Source organism: Lepidochelys kempii, chromosome 5, assembly GCF_965140285.1.
Source record: "Lepidochelys kempii isolate rLepKem1 chromosome 5, rLepKem1.hap1, whole genome shotgun sequence".
Classification (NCBI taxonomy): Eukaryota; Metazoa; Chordata; order Testudines; family Cheloniidae; genus Lepidochelys; species Lepidochelys kempii.
The window spans coordinates 121,398,895-121,415,224 of record NC_136384.1 but is presented as its reverse complement, the minus strand read 5'-3'; the positions used below and the strand labels follow the sequence as shown (position 1 = coordinate 121,415,224).

The 16,330-nt window shown below is 42.1% G+C and overlaps 1 protein-coding gene across 19 annotated transcripts in view; it reads left to right on the top strand.

Moving 5' to 3' along the window:
- Positions 1-16,330, top strand: part of SUSD1 (sushi domain containing 1) — a 113,119-nt gene continuing 96,789 nt past the window's right edge. For 11 of the 19 annotated variants that reach the window (XR_012159126.2, XR_012159127.2, XR_012159128.2 and 8 more), the window contains exons 1-4: positions 2-186; positions 11,919-12,050; positions 13,428-13,583; positions 14,348-14,500. Coding sequence is in view for 16 of the 19 variants with exons in the window: in XM_073345636.2 (XP_073201737.2) it covers positions 54-186; positions 11,919-12,050; positions 13,428-13,583; positions 14,348-14,500 (574 nt within the window). In the remaining 3 variants the exon portion in view is untranslated. Of the gene's footprint in view, positions 187-11,918; positions 12,051-13,427; positions 13,584-14,347; positions 14,501-16,330 lie in introns of all 19 variants that reach the window. The other 8 variants (XM_073345635.2, XM_073345627.2, XM_073345626.2 and 5 more) reach the window with 4 other exon arrangements.

Genomic DNA, 16,330 nt, shown 5'->3' with positions numbered 1-16,330 from the left:
GGCCGGGCGCAGCAGGACTCCCGCGGGCCGTGCGGGGAGTGGCCGGGAGGGACATGAGCCCGCCGGGCACCGCAGCGGGCGGCGGCCTCGCAGCCCGGCGGCCGCGGCGCCTCCGCCTCCCCCTGCTCTGGCGGCTGCTCCTGCTGCTCTGGCTGCACGCCGCCCGCCCTGCGCAGGGGCAGCGGGGTAAGTGGGGCGGGGAGGGGGCTCTGGGCTCCCCCGCGCGCGCCCCCCCCGTCCTGGGCCCGCGCGCGCCCCCCCCCCCCGTCCTGGGCCCGCCCCCTACGGGGCTCCCCCCCCCGTCCTGGGCCCGCCCCCTACGGGGCTCCCCGGTGCACACCTACCCCTGCTGTTACCCATGTCCTCTGGGCCCCTCTGAACTCTCCAATGCACACCCACCTCTCTCTTTCCCTGCCCTTTTGGGGTCCATTTCATACCTACCCTATAGATTCTTCCCTCAATATACACACTCTTCCAGCCCCTCTGATATATACCGCCGACTCAACCATAGACCCTTTCCCCTCAATGAAAATCCTTCCACACACCCTATACATAGCCCCTACTCAACCCTGTAGAAACCTCATTGATACACCACCTCCCTTGATACACAACCTCATACACCTCTCTATTCAGTCGTCCCCCCACCCCCAATCTTCGTACGCACTGCGTAGGTCATGGTACACATGCTCCAGATATATATGCTTGTTATTCATGCTCTTCGTAACAACTATACACTTGTATGCACACCGCACGACTCAGTTTAATTCGCCTAATACTCTATATGGTCGTGATTACTAACGTTTGTATAAGTTAAGTATAAAAAGAGACTCTCCCTCCTGTATTTGTCAGGCATTCATACACAAAGTTGTGGTCATAAGAAATGAAACTACTTCCAAACTTTCGATCACAACTCTTAACTACAGCTCACAAAAGCTTACGCTCAAATAAATTGGTTAGTCTCTAAGGTGCCACAAGTCCTCCTTTTTGCGAATACAGACTAACACGGCTTCTACTCTGAAACTCTTAACTATAATTATTCCTCTGCCCCCAGAGCATTTCTAACATGTACATTGCTTGTTCAGCTTGCCGTGGTTGTTTTGCCGTGGTTGTTTGTGAGAGTTTATGTGGTGGAGAGGATGAGGTCAAATAATAGAATCCCCACCAAGCTAGTGAAGACACAGGCTGGTGGTATTGTAATAACAATGCTCAGCTGCTTTCTTCAACCATAGATCTTAATGCACTTAGCCCCTTACTTGGGTAATAGACAACAGTCATAATCAAGATAAGTGTAAATTCTGTTTTTGTACGAAAATATTTTTTCAGTGTCAGGCAAATTTTCATTTCAGTTGCATATTTAAAAAAAACCCGTAACTCCCTTTTAATTACTTTTTGGGAGAGAGAGGGGGATGAAGGAATCTTCTGAAATAGCTTAGCAATATTAAAAAACAAACAAACCCTGTATACTTATATGGGTAATGAGCACCTCTGCATATATGTTAAATAGGGTTATCAAAATAAATAACCCCCAAAGTTTGACAGGGATATAAACCTTCACGCTTCATGGCCGAAGACCCCTTCTAGCCAAGGAAGTTAAGAAGAAATTCCTCCCCTCCCCCCCCGCCCCACCCGAAAGAATTCTGTAATTGCTCACTTTAGGGTTTCTTACATCTTTTTCTGAAGCATCTGGTACTGAGCACTGCTGGAGATGGGATGCTAGATGAGATGGACCACTGCTTTGATCTAGTATGGCAGGACCTATTAATATTCTCTCCCCACTTCCACAAAACGCTGCAGGCAACAGTTTTCAGGTGGTTTCACTACAAGTAAAAGGATGTTGTTTTTTAAAACTAAGTTACGATATTTATTTAGGGGAAAGAGACCTAATTTTTCTCCTTCACTCATTGTTTCCAACTCATTGTCTTTCTGTTGGCTCCTTTAGTAGGACTTTCACTCTCAGCCATGAAAGCATGTGTGTTACTTTCTGATGTCACAGTTATAATTTTGAATTGGTTGTGCTGGCTCTACATACTTCTGCTTCCATTGTCTTTTTCTTTGTTTTAGAAGAAAAATAATAATAGCTTTGTGCTAACATTTTTCGGCATTGAAACGTTTCCATTTGTATCAAGGATGTTTTTGGTAACCACAGTTCCTTTCGGAACTTACTCCTGCATGGAGGACAGCTGAGGTTACTAGGATTCCTGCAGCTAAAACTCAAATGTTATGATATTTACATGAGAAATTTCTCAGCATTGACTGCAATGCTAATACAAAGCTTTTAATGGAATGATAGTTCTACTGAAGATAAAACAACTTGTACTATGCTGTTCACGTGATACAGACAGTTGAGAAAGGTGAAGTGGGGTGGCCAGATTTCCCCTTCCAGAAGAAAGTGGTCTTAGATAAATTAACCTAGGGATGGATATTTGAATTGGAGGACTTGGGACATTGACAATAAAGGATTTATTTCAAAACAATGAAAATGCATATAGAGGCCATCTGCTATGTGTAATTATGTATTACAACACAGGGCCAAAATCAGGCCTGGTGTAAATAGTCCTAATTCCATCAAGGGCATGTCCTTACACCTGGTCTATACTTGGCCCATCTTTACATTTTTCTGGGTGTAGTGGCTGTTCCAGTTTTTCAGTTTGCCTGATCTATGACTTTTGAACAGCCTGGACTCCGGGGTTTCAGTACAGACCATTGAAAAGCCTCCGTAGTTTTTAAAGTGTGAAGAGAGCTGTGTTACTTTAAAACCATGCTCCCAGTCCTTGTGAGGTTCTTCATTCCATGTGGTGAAGTACACCTCTTTTCAGAGATGGGCAATAAATGAACATCAATAGACATGTGTTTTAGTTTGTAATGTGTTTCATAGCAGTACTTCCTTGATTTTTTTTTTTTAAATATATATAGTGAACTGTATATGTTTCACCTTAGGACAGCTAATTGTATATGTTCATGGGAGGTGGGCTCCTAATGATGTTCAAGTATATTTTGTTGATATCATTGTGTTCCAGATCTTTATGGTCCTGATCTAGCTCCCACTGAAGCCAATGGGAATCTTCTTCTTGACTTCAGTGGGGACTGGATTAAGTTCTGTATCTATCGGCTTTCAATGGAGGTCATTGACTAGATTGAAGTGGAAAGGTGATTTTTTTTTCTGAGAGTGTATATGGACATTGTAAGGGGTGAGCAAGTGATAAAACTTTATTATTTGATACAGAGAATGAGAAAATAAGCAGTTTTATCTACTGTGACAGCAAACAGAGGAAAAAACTCCCTGTTTCTTATCAGCAGATTGAGATGTTATGGGTTAGGTTTTGCTATAGCTGTTTCTAACTTAATTTAGTTTTCTAATGCACATTAATATGTTTTTGCTTCCCATGCTCATTTAGTTAAATTATTTAGTTAAGTTTTTTTTTTTAAATAAAGGCAGCATCTTAGAAGTAGGAATTTTGTGGTATTTCAAAAGAATTTAAAATGTTCTTGAAATGCACTGGGTAAAAAAAACAAAACACTGCAACTAAGAGGCACTTTTTGTATGTCATGATATTGCAGTGTAGAAAACACTTGAAAAAATGGTTATATTTTTCCATCTGCCTTCCCCTTGTAGCTATCTTTATATGTTTAGAAACTGTACTCAGAAATACACAGAAAACTTAATAAGAGATGTTTGAAATTACTTAACTACACATTCAGTTCATCCTTCCATAAGAACTATACCATCCCTAACAGCAAAGTTAATCTCATGTATCTAATAAGTAAATATAATTAAGCTTTCAGTGTATTAACAGTATCTTGAGAAAATGTCAGCTTCTACACTCCTCAGGAGTTATTTTAAAAATGTTAAACGTGTATACATGAACTATATGTGTCTGTACAACCTATTTGTTATGATTTTAATCAAATAGAAAACCAATTCAATTTTGAACAAGTCATGCAAAATATATTGAACAAGTCATGCAAAAAAGAGAAACACAAAGCAAAATTGTTATGAATAAAAGAAAAGGTATGGGAACGAATTACACAATTCTAGGTTCTAATATATATAAAGTTCCTATTGAATTATGATAAATAGTATATGTCCTGTACCTCTGAGCCATCTAGATGATTCAGAAGTTATGACCACATTTCTGAAATGGTTTTATTACAAGCCATTTTCCTAAGGGCAGTATTCTTAAAGTTATTTTTATGAACAACATTTATAATAAATATTTACATATTCAGTATACAGAAATATATATAGTTTAACAAACATTCCAGCCATCTACATTCAAATCATAGAATCATAGGGTTGGAAGGGACCTCAGGAGATCATCTAGTCCAACCCCCTGCTCAAAGCAGGACCAATCCCCAATTTTTGCCCCAGATCCCTAAATGGCCCCCTCAAGGATTGAACTCACAACCCTGGGTTTAGCAGGCCAATGCTCAAACCACTGAGCTATCTCTCCCCCCAAATGAAGATTTAAGAATATTACAACGTATATGTTATGTTGTTAGAACACCCTTTTGAAGGTATGTATAGGCATGCCTGAGAAACAAAAAATAAATAGGCAGAATGTAGGAAAGGAGGTAAGAAAATAATCACAAAAAGGAAATACTATGAGATAGAACTAATGTACTAGTCCATTCAGAGTTGGTCAGCAACACAAAGTACTGTAGGTTTGTATGGGAGCTGCTTACGTACTAATGGCTGGTATAACCTATTCAGTGTAAAAGTGATGGTTAACCATGTGGAAAGTTTTCTGCTTTTGGTCTGCATATATGGGCTATTAGATCTATACTTAGACCTGCAGTTTACTGGCTCTCAAAAAGGTATTGTGACATTGCACTCCATATGCTTTATGAAAATATGCTTATAAATGTAGAATATGCTTTATGCAAAAGGTTTTACTGGAATATGCTTTATGCAAAAGGTTTCTTGTAAGGTATCATTACAAAGCTTATAATCTACTCAGTGTGTTCATCCTTTTTGTTTGCATGTATTATTTCTATGTCTGGAGTTAGGAGAATAAAATATAAACTTGTATTACCCAGATCCTGAGTCTGTGTTGCAGCAGGCTAGCGTGTCTGGCTCAACAAGGCAGGGTTCTGGAGTCCTAAGCTGGCAGGGAAAACAGGCTCCGAGGTAATTTCAGCACATCAGGTCACAGTCCCAAGGGGGTCTCTGTGACCAAACCCGTCACAGGTATATTTTGCAAGTGTTGCTAACTCTATGAGGGAATCAGTACTTGATATGATCTAGGACTTTCATGTAGTCAGTATAGTCTGTTGCCTGTCAGAATAGAACTAAGTGACCATCGAAGGGCTGTAATGGGAAGCCCAGAAAGTTGGGCGGTATTGCCTAGATTAGAACACAACTAGAATTCAAAGGGGTTTGTCACAGATGTGAGCAAATATAATTCCTTTGAGCTTCCCTGCTAATTCTGTGGAGTAGGTTTTCATGACAGCATGTACAGGAGACTCAGTCAGATCCCAGTGTATATGGTGGATACTGTTAAACTTCCGTGCCCTGGAATGAAGGTCCATCAAGATATCATAGAAAATATATTTTTAAAATTACCCATCTGCATATGATATAGTCATACTGAATCACTGTCAGAAAGATCCTTCAGGCTTGTGTTGCGTTCTGTGTTGGGGGTTGTGTGATGCCATAGAGGTATTAGAGGTCTCTTGAAGAATCTTGCCTAATTGTTTTAGTATAGAACAGACTGGATGATCTTCAGGAGCTGTTTTACATTTTTATTTTACTGTAGTAAAGGAGCTTTTGTCAGTCTGATGTTCAGGCAAGTCAAACTAATGCTGAAGCTGTATAAAAGTCTTCATTATGGTATTGTTCAGAACCTCACACAGAATACAAATGCCATGATTTAGCTCACTCTTGCAAAACTGAAACAGAAATTGACTAACCTCTGTTCTGTACCACGATGATAGTGGGGGGAAAACAGTTTATTGACCTGTCAAAAGAAAATGACTTGTCCTGAGCAAGTAGCCCAGTAGAATTTTCGAATACGAGCCACTAAACAGTAATATTATGAGGTGCTTCTGTAATACACACAACACATAACAGATGAATAAAACACTCTGGATCTTCAGAAGAAGCTTAAGCCACCATGCAGCTAGAGAGGGCTAAGAGGGACTATTTGGAGTATCTTTCTGAGTTCATATTTTTCCCTATTTATGGTCAAAGAAGTATCTGTATGTTCAGGCAAATGAACTCCGCTAGCTAGGAGCTAGTGGACATGAGAAGCTTGCTATAGTGACAGGACAGGTTTAGTGAACATCCAGTGGCAGACATTTACAAAACTTTTCTTAAACATTACATTTATCTCCAGACTTCTTCTCCTTGTCCAGATCTATTCCGCCCCCAACAATCTTCTATTCACTGAACTTTTTGAAACTTTGCACTTTTAGGGAGAGGTAAGGAATTGGCTCTGTGTACACACAAATTTGCAGAGGGACAATAGGGTTGAGGTCTGTTATTTCTCACCTCTATATATTTATTATTTATTTTAAAACATTTTTTTCTGCTAACAAGAATGTTATCTCTGGAGACACAAATCCACAGTTTGAGAACTGCAAAACTAAGCATCTCTGATGGTACCTTCTAGACTGAGCACTGAGTCCCGTTGGGTAGATAGAAAGATTAACCTAAATAATCTATACAGAAGCCCCTGGACCCCCATAAGATTGGGTCCCTAACCCATGAACTATTGGAACTCCTGGTGGAGCAGGCATGAGGCTGGACTCTGACCCCACGTTCCAAGAGTGAGGGCCCTTGGGAGACTACTAGCAATCGAGGTCAGCCCTGGCGTCTGCAGTGGCTAAGCGGTCACTTATGCCAGTAGCTTCCTCTTCTGCGAAGCATAAGGACAAGTCGGACTCTGAGTGCAACGCCTCCAAAGAGAAGAGGTGAAGCTCGCCCTCCTGGGACCTGGCTGCAAGGCTTCAGAGGACTACCAGGCTGCTGAACGTGAAAGGTGCCCCCAAAGCTTCAGAGAAGCTCCCTGAGTACTGAAGCCGGTACCAGGCTAGCAGACCCCACCGTAAGGGAGGTCACATACATCACAGCAGTGTCCATGTTAGCCTTTTGGTATTGAGGCAGGGAGCAGTCACTGTCTGAGGTGGTACCAGTAGGAGCCTCACTCCAACACTGGCTGCCTGATTACCTCCGACTCCAGTGCCCGGACAGTCCCTGTGGCATCACCTGGTATGTGCTCCCCCTCTTTGGATCATAGTACTGGCAATCTTTCAGCTGTGAGAGCCATGGTCACTCTGAGGCTTCCTTCCTGCTCTCTGATCAAGCCCCCCGTACACTTACGGAGTGAGAACCACCCCATCAGAAAACTCTGCCTTCTCATCATCCGTTTTCCAGGGCAGCGGTCAGTCTTTCCCAGGCAGGTCCCAGGACTCGGCATTCTCAGGGTCTCCAAAGGGGACTTGGAGTACCTACCCATGACCGAGGATGCAGGATGGCACAGGTTTGACCCAGTGCTGATACCAGTGATTCCCACTGCTATGGACCCTTGCACCCTGTGATTATAGCATGTGGCGCACGTGGCCCCTATGGGGGCTGCAATTTTATCCTGGCCCAGCCCACAAGGCGCAGAATGTCGCCACTGCACCAAGCACTGGATTCATCTCTGCTGTGGATTTGTGCGTGCAGCCAGGAGACAGCAGCCACTGTGCTGGCTCAAGATGACCAGAGTGAGATCCTGTCCGGAGACGACAAAGTCCTGGCCAATAGTTTGGCACCGGACCGGTCGACCACTACACCCAAGGACTATAAGATTTTCCGTGACCTCATGAGGTGGGTGGCAGGAGCCTTGGAGATATCCACAGAGGGGCTGCGAAACGTGCCACACAAATACCTGGACACTTTACGCTTGTCAGTTTCAGGGCATGTTGCAATCTCAATCAGTGAGGGCCTTTTGGAATCTAAAAGGGTCCTCTAGCAGGCTTCAGCATCAGTGGCAACAACACTGAAATGAGCAGATAGGAGGGACCAGACCCCAGTGATTGGATCTGAACAGTTCTAGTCCCACCCAGCACTGGGGTCCCTGGTGGTGGTGGCGGCTAACAAGAGAACTCGCCAGGGCCACCAGAAGTTGACTTCAAAGGGCAAGGAGATTAAATGCCTTGTCTTGCTCAGTGAAAAGGCATACTCTACGGTAAGCCTTCAGATGAGGCTCTCCAGTTATCAGGCAGTCCTAGTAAACTATGATTACATCAACTGAAATGTGTTGTAATAATTTATTGACAAGATACCACAGGACTGCAGGGGCAGGTTCCAGTTCCAGATGATTCTTGTGGAGGGGCACGTGGTAGCTAGAACAGTTCTACCAGCAGCACTGGATGCCACAGATATGGCTTCCGGGGCAAAGGCAACAGCAATCACCAAGCAGCCATCACTAGAGAGCTGCAGGCAACACCTGAAGACTTATCCGTTGAGGGCTGCTCACTCTTTCACGAGAGGAGATGTGAGGTAATGAAGTCCCTACAAGACTCTTCATCCACCCTCAGATCATTGGGGATGTTTGCCACAGGCTCCCAAAGGAGGCACTTCAGGTTCCACTCTTAGCAGCAGCACCAACGGCCGTTCTCACATTTCACACAGCCTGAGCCATGCAGCTGCAGGCAGAGATCCTCAGGGAGGAATCCCGCCACAGGATCTACTTCCCAGTCGCACCACTCTGCATTGGTGCTGACCGGGCAGCTGACATCGTGTCTGTGGACAGCACACCACTGTGCCTGCGATTTCAGACCTCCCCTCTATTTAGCAACCATCTGGCGCCTTCCAACAGGCCTGGTCTAGTTTCACCTCAGATCATTGGGCCCTGGAGGTGGCCCAGAGAGTTTACACCATTGTGTTTCTCTTCCTTCCCCCTAACTATCCCTCCTCCACATCCCCTTCAGGGACTTTTCCCAAGAATTTGCTTTGACAGGAGGTGCAGACCATCCTCACTTTCAGTGATATAGAGAACATTCCCTCTCCATAGAGGTGAAGAGGGTTCTATTCACATTACTTTCTTAGCCCTAAGTAAACTGGCTTGAGGATGCGGGAGGAGGCTTTGACCAGTACTGGACCCCTCTGAGGACTGAACGTCTGTCAAGAAGCTCAAGTTCAAGTCGGTTTCCCTTGGGTCCATCATTTCCCTCCTTGGATCAGAAAGCCTGGTATGCTGCTCTTGACCTCAAGGATATGTACTTCCACACTGTGATTCACCTGGTACACAGGCACTTTTGGAGGATTCTGTTAGACCACAGCCGCTACTGATGCCAGGTGTTGCCCTTCAGGACTCTCTTCAGCACTCTGCGTATCATGGCAGCATTTGCTTCTGTTACCCTGCCCGAAAGGCTCTGCTTCTGTCAGATCCACCCACCATCCCTGCCACTTCGGAGTCTGGATGTCACAAGTGGTACTGAAGGAACTAGGTGCGTCAGGGCGGATCCATGGTTACGCGAGGGAGGAAGAGACAAATGGGCCACCCTGAGGAATACAGCTGACTAGAAAATTCTCTCTCGCATGTGCACTGTGGAATATGTATAGAGAGTACACATCTCAAAGAACATCAGTTACAGTGCAGGTAAGTAACCTCCTTTTTCCAGATACTGAAATTAGGCTGACTGGTCTGTAATTCCCCAGGACCGCTTTGTTCCCTTTTTTGCCCTCCTCCAGTTCTCTGGGACCTCACCCATCCTCCATGAATCCTCAAAGATAATAGCTGTTAAAGGTTAGTGAAGTCCAAATCAGACTGTGAAGAGCTACAAAGGGAACTCTCAAGCTAGGTGACCGGACAACTAAATGGCAGATGAAATTCAGTGTTGATAAATGCAAAGTAATGCATATTGGAAAATGTAATCCCAACTATACATATAAAATGATGGGGTCTAAATTAGCTGTTACCACTCAACAGAGAGAGATCTTGGAGTAATTGTGAATAGTTCTCTGAAAACATCCACTCAGTATGCAGTGGCAGTCGAAAAAGCGAACAGAATGTTGGGAATCATTATGAAAGGGATAGATAATAAGACAGAAAATATCATATTGCCTCTCTATAAATCCATGGTGCGTCCACATCTTGACTATTGTGTGCACTGTGGTCGCCCCATCTCAAAAAAGATTTATTGGAATTGGAAAAGGTTTAGTAAAGGGAAACAAAAATGATTAGGGGTGTGGAACAGCTTCTATATGAGGAGAGATTAATAAGACTGGGACTTTTCAGCTTGGAAAAGAGACGACTAAGGGGGTGTGTGATTGAGGTCTATAAAATGATGACTGGTGTGGAGAAAATAAATAAGGAAGTGTTATTTACCGCATGGCCTACAAGAACTAGGGGTCACCAAATGAAATTAGTAGGCAGCAGGTTTAAAACAAACAAAAGGAAGTATTTCTTCACACAATGCACAGTCAACCTGTGGAACTTATTGCCAAGGGATGTTGTGAAGGCCAAGGCTATAACAGTGTTCAAAAAAGAACTAGATAAATTCATAGAGGACAGGTCCATCAATGGCTATTAGCCAGGAAGGGCAGGGATGGTGTCCCTAGTCTCTGTTTGCCAGAAGCTGGGAATGGGCGACGGGGGATAGATCACTCGGTGGTTACCTGTTCTGTTCATTCCCCCTGGGGCACCTGTCAGTGGCCACTGTCAGAAGACAGGATACTGGGCTAGAAGGACCTTTGGTCTGACCCAGTATGGTGGGTGGTATGTAATCGTTCCGAGATTGCTTCAGCTATTTTCTTACGTATCCTGTGGTAAATTTCATCAGACCCTGCTGACTTGTATACATCTAATTTACTTAAATATTCTTTAACCTGCTCTTTCCCTATTTTGGCGTATATTTCTTCCCCCTTATTGTTAATATTGTGTTAGGTATCTGGTCACAATTTACTTTTTTAGTGAAGATGGAAGTAAAATAGGTGTTAAACAACTTAGCCTTCGGGTTCATCCGTTACTAGTTCTCCTTCCCCACTAAGTAAAAGACCGACTTGTATTTTCCTTTGTCTTTCTCTTTCTCCTAATCTGTTTATAAAACCTCTTCTCATTGCCTTTTATGTTCCCAACTAGGCGTAACTCATTTTGTACCTTATCCTTTCTGATTTTGTTCCTATATGCTTGTAATATTTTTTTGCACTCCTTAGCTATTTCTCTGTGTTTCCACTTTTTTTTAGGATTTCTTTTTGATTTTTCAGGTTATTAAGGAGCTGCCGGTGAATCCATATTGCCCTCTTACTATCTTTCCTTCCCATCGGGATAGTTTGCCTTTAATATTGTCTCTGAGATCTGCCAGCTCTCTTGAACATCTGCCTTACCTACCAGTTCTCTGAGTTTGTTAAAGTCAGTTTTTTTGAAGTCCTTTGTTCTTATTTTGCTGCTCTCACTCCTTTCTTTCCTTAGTTCATGAAATCTGTCGTTTTATTATCACTTTCACCCAAATTGCCGTCAATCTTCAGATTGGTAACCAATCCTTCCTTGTTAGTCAGAATCAAGTCTAAAATGACTGTGCCCCTGGTTAACTTTTCCACCTTCTGAAACAAAAAGTAATACAACTCTGTGGATTAATTGTGTAACACGACTGGTTTGCACAACTTGGTTTAAATTTGAAACTCATAAACATTATTAACTGGATTGTGCTAACTAGTCTCATTTAGCAATGACTACATAATGCCATGTTCCTTGTGCTGTGATGTTCAGTTCATTTTCGTTTCTCCCAGTTTCCTTAGTCTGGGCTGTTTATAATGGGCTAAAGTTTTGCTTCAAACCAGGGTATGATATGGGACTTGATTTCAATTCAAAGGATTCAATCTAAAGTTTCATCTATTTATTAAACTCTAAATGCTGCCTTCCCTGTGCACTGAGCTGATCCACAAACTAAATTTTTGGCATTTTTTTGAAACTATCTTTATTTTCTTTAAGCTGCAACAAATAGTTCAGTCCCAGATGTCTGTGCCACTTGCCATGCTAACGCCACGTGTCAGCAAAAAGAAGGCAAAAACGTCTGCATCTGTAACTATGGATTTGTGGGTAATGGGAGGACTCATTGTCAAGGTAGGCTATGATTTGTGAATGTGTGCCATTGCTAACAATCTTAGGGCTTGTCTATATGGTCTGTTGCTGCGCAGCAAGCCAGATGTATGAATCTACAACGCTCTGGCCGGCCCCCCACCGAGTGCCTGGGTGGACTCTGCTACAAGGCACTAAATGTTCTGCAGTGCATTTTGGCACTGCAGTCAAAGTGCACTGGGAAACTTTCTGGGTGTGGCAGCATGGTCGACAAGGCCAGGGAATGTGCAGAGGCTAAAGTGCTGTAGGTTTAAACTCTGGGTTGCCAAACGTGAACAAACAGTGTAGACAAGCCCTTATCAAAATATTTGGTCCTGGATAATGGCACCAAGTTCTTAGTCTGAGACCTATGTTCATACCTGACAGTCACTCCAAAACCAAGAATGCCGACAGATGCTTTTTTCAAAACTGTTAACAGTGGCAGGGGTGGGGAATGTTGGGCTGGATTTCATCAATTGCATTTAAAATAAGTGATGATTTGTAGCTGGTAAACTATCCAAACAAATACTGGTGATAGTGCGTTTACCTTGTGTTTTTTTCAAATTCTAAGACGTTTGACTCAGAGACAGTCCACTTAAACTTGATCCAAAATCTGTTTTGAAAAAAAAAATTTTTTTTCCCCACAAAACCTTAAACATTATAAATGTTTACGTGATTGTTTTTAAAAAAATAATTCCAGTGGAAATTTAAAAACAAATACTCCCATTCAGCATTAGCATCCCAATCATTACTGAGAACCAGAAAATGAAACTGACTATAAACAAAATTGAGATGGATTTTACTGATTTTTCCAGTTCTCTCATCTTGGATGATGATTTTTAAAATTCTTCCAGTTCTCATATTCATAGGTAGTGTTCATAACATATGTTGTTTGTTTCCAATATATAATTATTAAGTTGGCACAGTCTCTTTAATACTTGCAGGGTTGTTGTAGCCGTGTTGGTCCCTGGATATTAGAGAGACAAGGTTGGTAGGATACTATCTTTTATCAGACCAACTTCTGTTGGTGAAGGAGACAAGCTTTTGAGCTGTACAGACCTGAAGAAGAGCTCTGTGCCGCTGGAAAGCTTGTCTCTCTCCACAACAGAAGTTGGGCCAATAAAAGATATTACCTCGCTCACGTTGGCTCCCTTTTAATATTGTGTATCACACGTGGATGGAGCAGTAAGTGAACCGGTGACATCCAGTGACCATGACAATACCCTGTATTAGAACAACAGTTACAAAGTACTGTAGCTGACGGGTGATTATTTACAGAGCTAACAAATTAGAAAAAAACCTCGTAAGGAGAAGTCTGACTGCTTGACAATGACAGGTTTGATTTGATTTTTAATCTCTGACGTGTTTTGAATATACCTACAGATAAAGATGAATGCCAGATTGGAGCTAGCAAGATCTGTGGCGAGCATACATCATGTCACAATACACATGGAAGTTTTTACTGCATTTGTCTTGAAGGATACCATCCCTCTAACAACAACAAGATATTTATTCCCAATGATGGCACATATTGTACAGGTAAATACAACAACTAGGCTCACATGCTAGGGATCTGGGGCTTCATAATCTATTTTCTGTGACAAACATGGCTGTTTCTTTGCAATCACATTAAGATTTTATTTTTGAAAGTACATAAAAGTAGTTATTGGACACGTGCACCTAATGTACATCCCAAACTTGCAAACACTTGCAACCATATCTTGCTCTCATTAGTGCAAGTTAGTCCCATTACGTGGTCTGCTGTCTTACACTCATTCTTGTTCTGTTAAAATGAATTATTGATATAAAGCTCAGTTTGTACAAAAGCCTTGCTGGCAAAATGAAACCAGAAATTAAGACAATAGGATGATATTCCTTCTTTCCATTTCCCTATTTTTCCTTGCATGTCAGTTTATTATTTTTTTGTTTACTGTGGAATATTCTCCTTCAGCTGAAGTGTGGACTTCCATGGCACAATGACTGTTCAGTTTTAATTGATCAAAAATACAGATACTGCTGGGTATTTCCTGGTCAGTAGTATGAAATAGACTGGAGACGATAATGTCTGTTTGCCATGTAGTAACTAAAACTGATAGTAAAGTTATAGATTGTTGTGCGTAAGGGCCCAGTCTTCTATGGTGCTGAGCACATCCTGGAAGTTGATGAGCCCCTGCATCTCCCAGTGAGGCTAGCAGGAGTTGAGGGCATTTTACATCTTCTAGGATACACTTGGTACATTGCAGGATTGGGCCCTAAAAATAAAAGCACTTAAAAAGATTGTAATGTTTGATCTGGGTTTCTAGATATAGATGAGTGCCAGGTGTCAGGTCTGTGTGGTGTTGGGGGACGATGTGTGAACACTGTTGGAAGCTACAGCTGCTACTGTATGGAAGGATATAGACCAGAAAATGGAACAGAATTTTTTCATCCAGCTGGGAACACTGTTTCGTGCAAAGGTGAGAGCCTATGGATGTTATTCATGCTAACAGATACAATCAAATCTATCACCATATCATGGTATCTGCACTGACCTACAGTTCTGAGTTTCCTGGGTTGTAGCCCTCTCTAGGTGTTTCTTTTTGTTTTTGCAAATTCAACATGTCTCATTGATGCTTGGATGATAAGGTTGACAGTGGCTATAGATCACTATAGGCTCTCAGCAGTGGGGTGAGTGTGCAAGGTCAGTGAAGTGAAATGCCAGGAGCGTGATCTAGCTCGTTTCTGAGTAAAGAAGAAATTTGCCACATCCTATTTGCATAGTCAGATTGCCTCAAGGGGAAAGGAAGAGCGGGATTAATAGCTGGTGAATAAGATCAAGTGAATAAAATAAGCCTAGGAAAGAGGAATAAAATAATAAATTAGCCATTTGATAACATACTGTGCTGTATGCAAGAATAAACTACTCTGGGTTTATTTGGGTTTTTTTGGCCATAAACAGAAATTAATCTGAACTTGAAATAAATGCTACTTTCTCTTCCCTCTTCTTCTTTTCTCCAGTATCAATTAAAATTGCAGCTCCATATCTGAGACAGACACACACAACACTAGCAGTCCTCAATATAACTGTCATGCACACATGTATCCAAGGTGAAGTGAACAGCTAGTGATTACAGAACTAACTTGCCACTACATAGTTCTCTCATTTACAGAGTATTGCAACACTTTGGCAGTTAAGCGTACACTTGTAGTGTATTGAGTTAGGCTAAAATTTCCTACTTGAGTTTTTCAAGTTAGGCACCTCAATAAGTCACCTAATTTTCAGAGGTGCTGATCACCTGCATATCTCGTTGACTTCACTGGCACCCTGTCTGAATAACTTAAATAAATTAATTGACTATATAACTGCTTCTGTGGTCTATAGCTCAGAAAGTATTCAAGATTTCTGTGGCATTTTGCACACATGCATCACAAATGTTCTTGTCTGTGGAAAAGCCTATCAAATGAGAAGGTGTCATTGACTTAATGGGAAGCCATCAGTTTTTCTTAAGCTATGTGGGGGCTTCTTCTCAGCATCCCTGCAGCTCTTAATAGAGTGTCAGGCCATCTGTGATCTCCCCCAATAGCTCCACTATCTCCAGGATGGAAAAAGACTATGAGCAACCTCCTACAAAAGATTTCTGTTGGGACTGGGCTGTCATCAGATCCTGCTAACAAATGGCATCTCATGTAATTCAGTAACTTTTCCACTTGGCATTGGTGACAGAATAACCAGCTCCATCAGATTTCACACTAAAATATCATTACTTACTAATGCAGAATTCTGTATTTCCTGGGATAACTTGGGCATCCTTTCATTGAGTATGTAAAACTTGAAGTGCTCATTGGCAGCAGCTAGGAGGAAGCAGAAGGCTCAGTTCCTAAGAAGTCAGTTAATGTAGGTGAGATTTTTACCTCAAAACAGCAGGTTTCAATTTCTGATCTGCGTTTTGTTTTCTGGGGCAACTTGTTGGCATCTTAAGAATAAAGATGCTAACAGTAATGACATGGAAAAGGTTAGGTATAAACACCGAAGGTAATTCATAGGACAGAAAAAGAACTACAGGAAATTGAAGATAAAATTGGGCTTGATTGTTATAAGTAACAAAAAGTGAGGCAATGGTATCACATGGGAAATCTTTAATCACGGTCAGAATTTTTTTCAAAGCAAAGTAAAGAGTGAGCTTCAACAAAAAAGAAGAAAATGGCATTCACTGGTCCTGTATTACAATCTACTCAAAGAAATCCCCATTTGTGGAGGCAGCTCTAGTGAAATGCCAGTGCATTTGGCTTTTTTAACACCTTTGAAC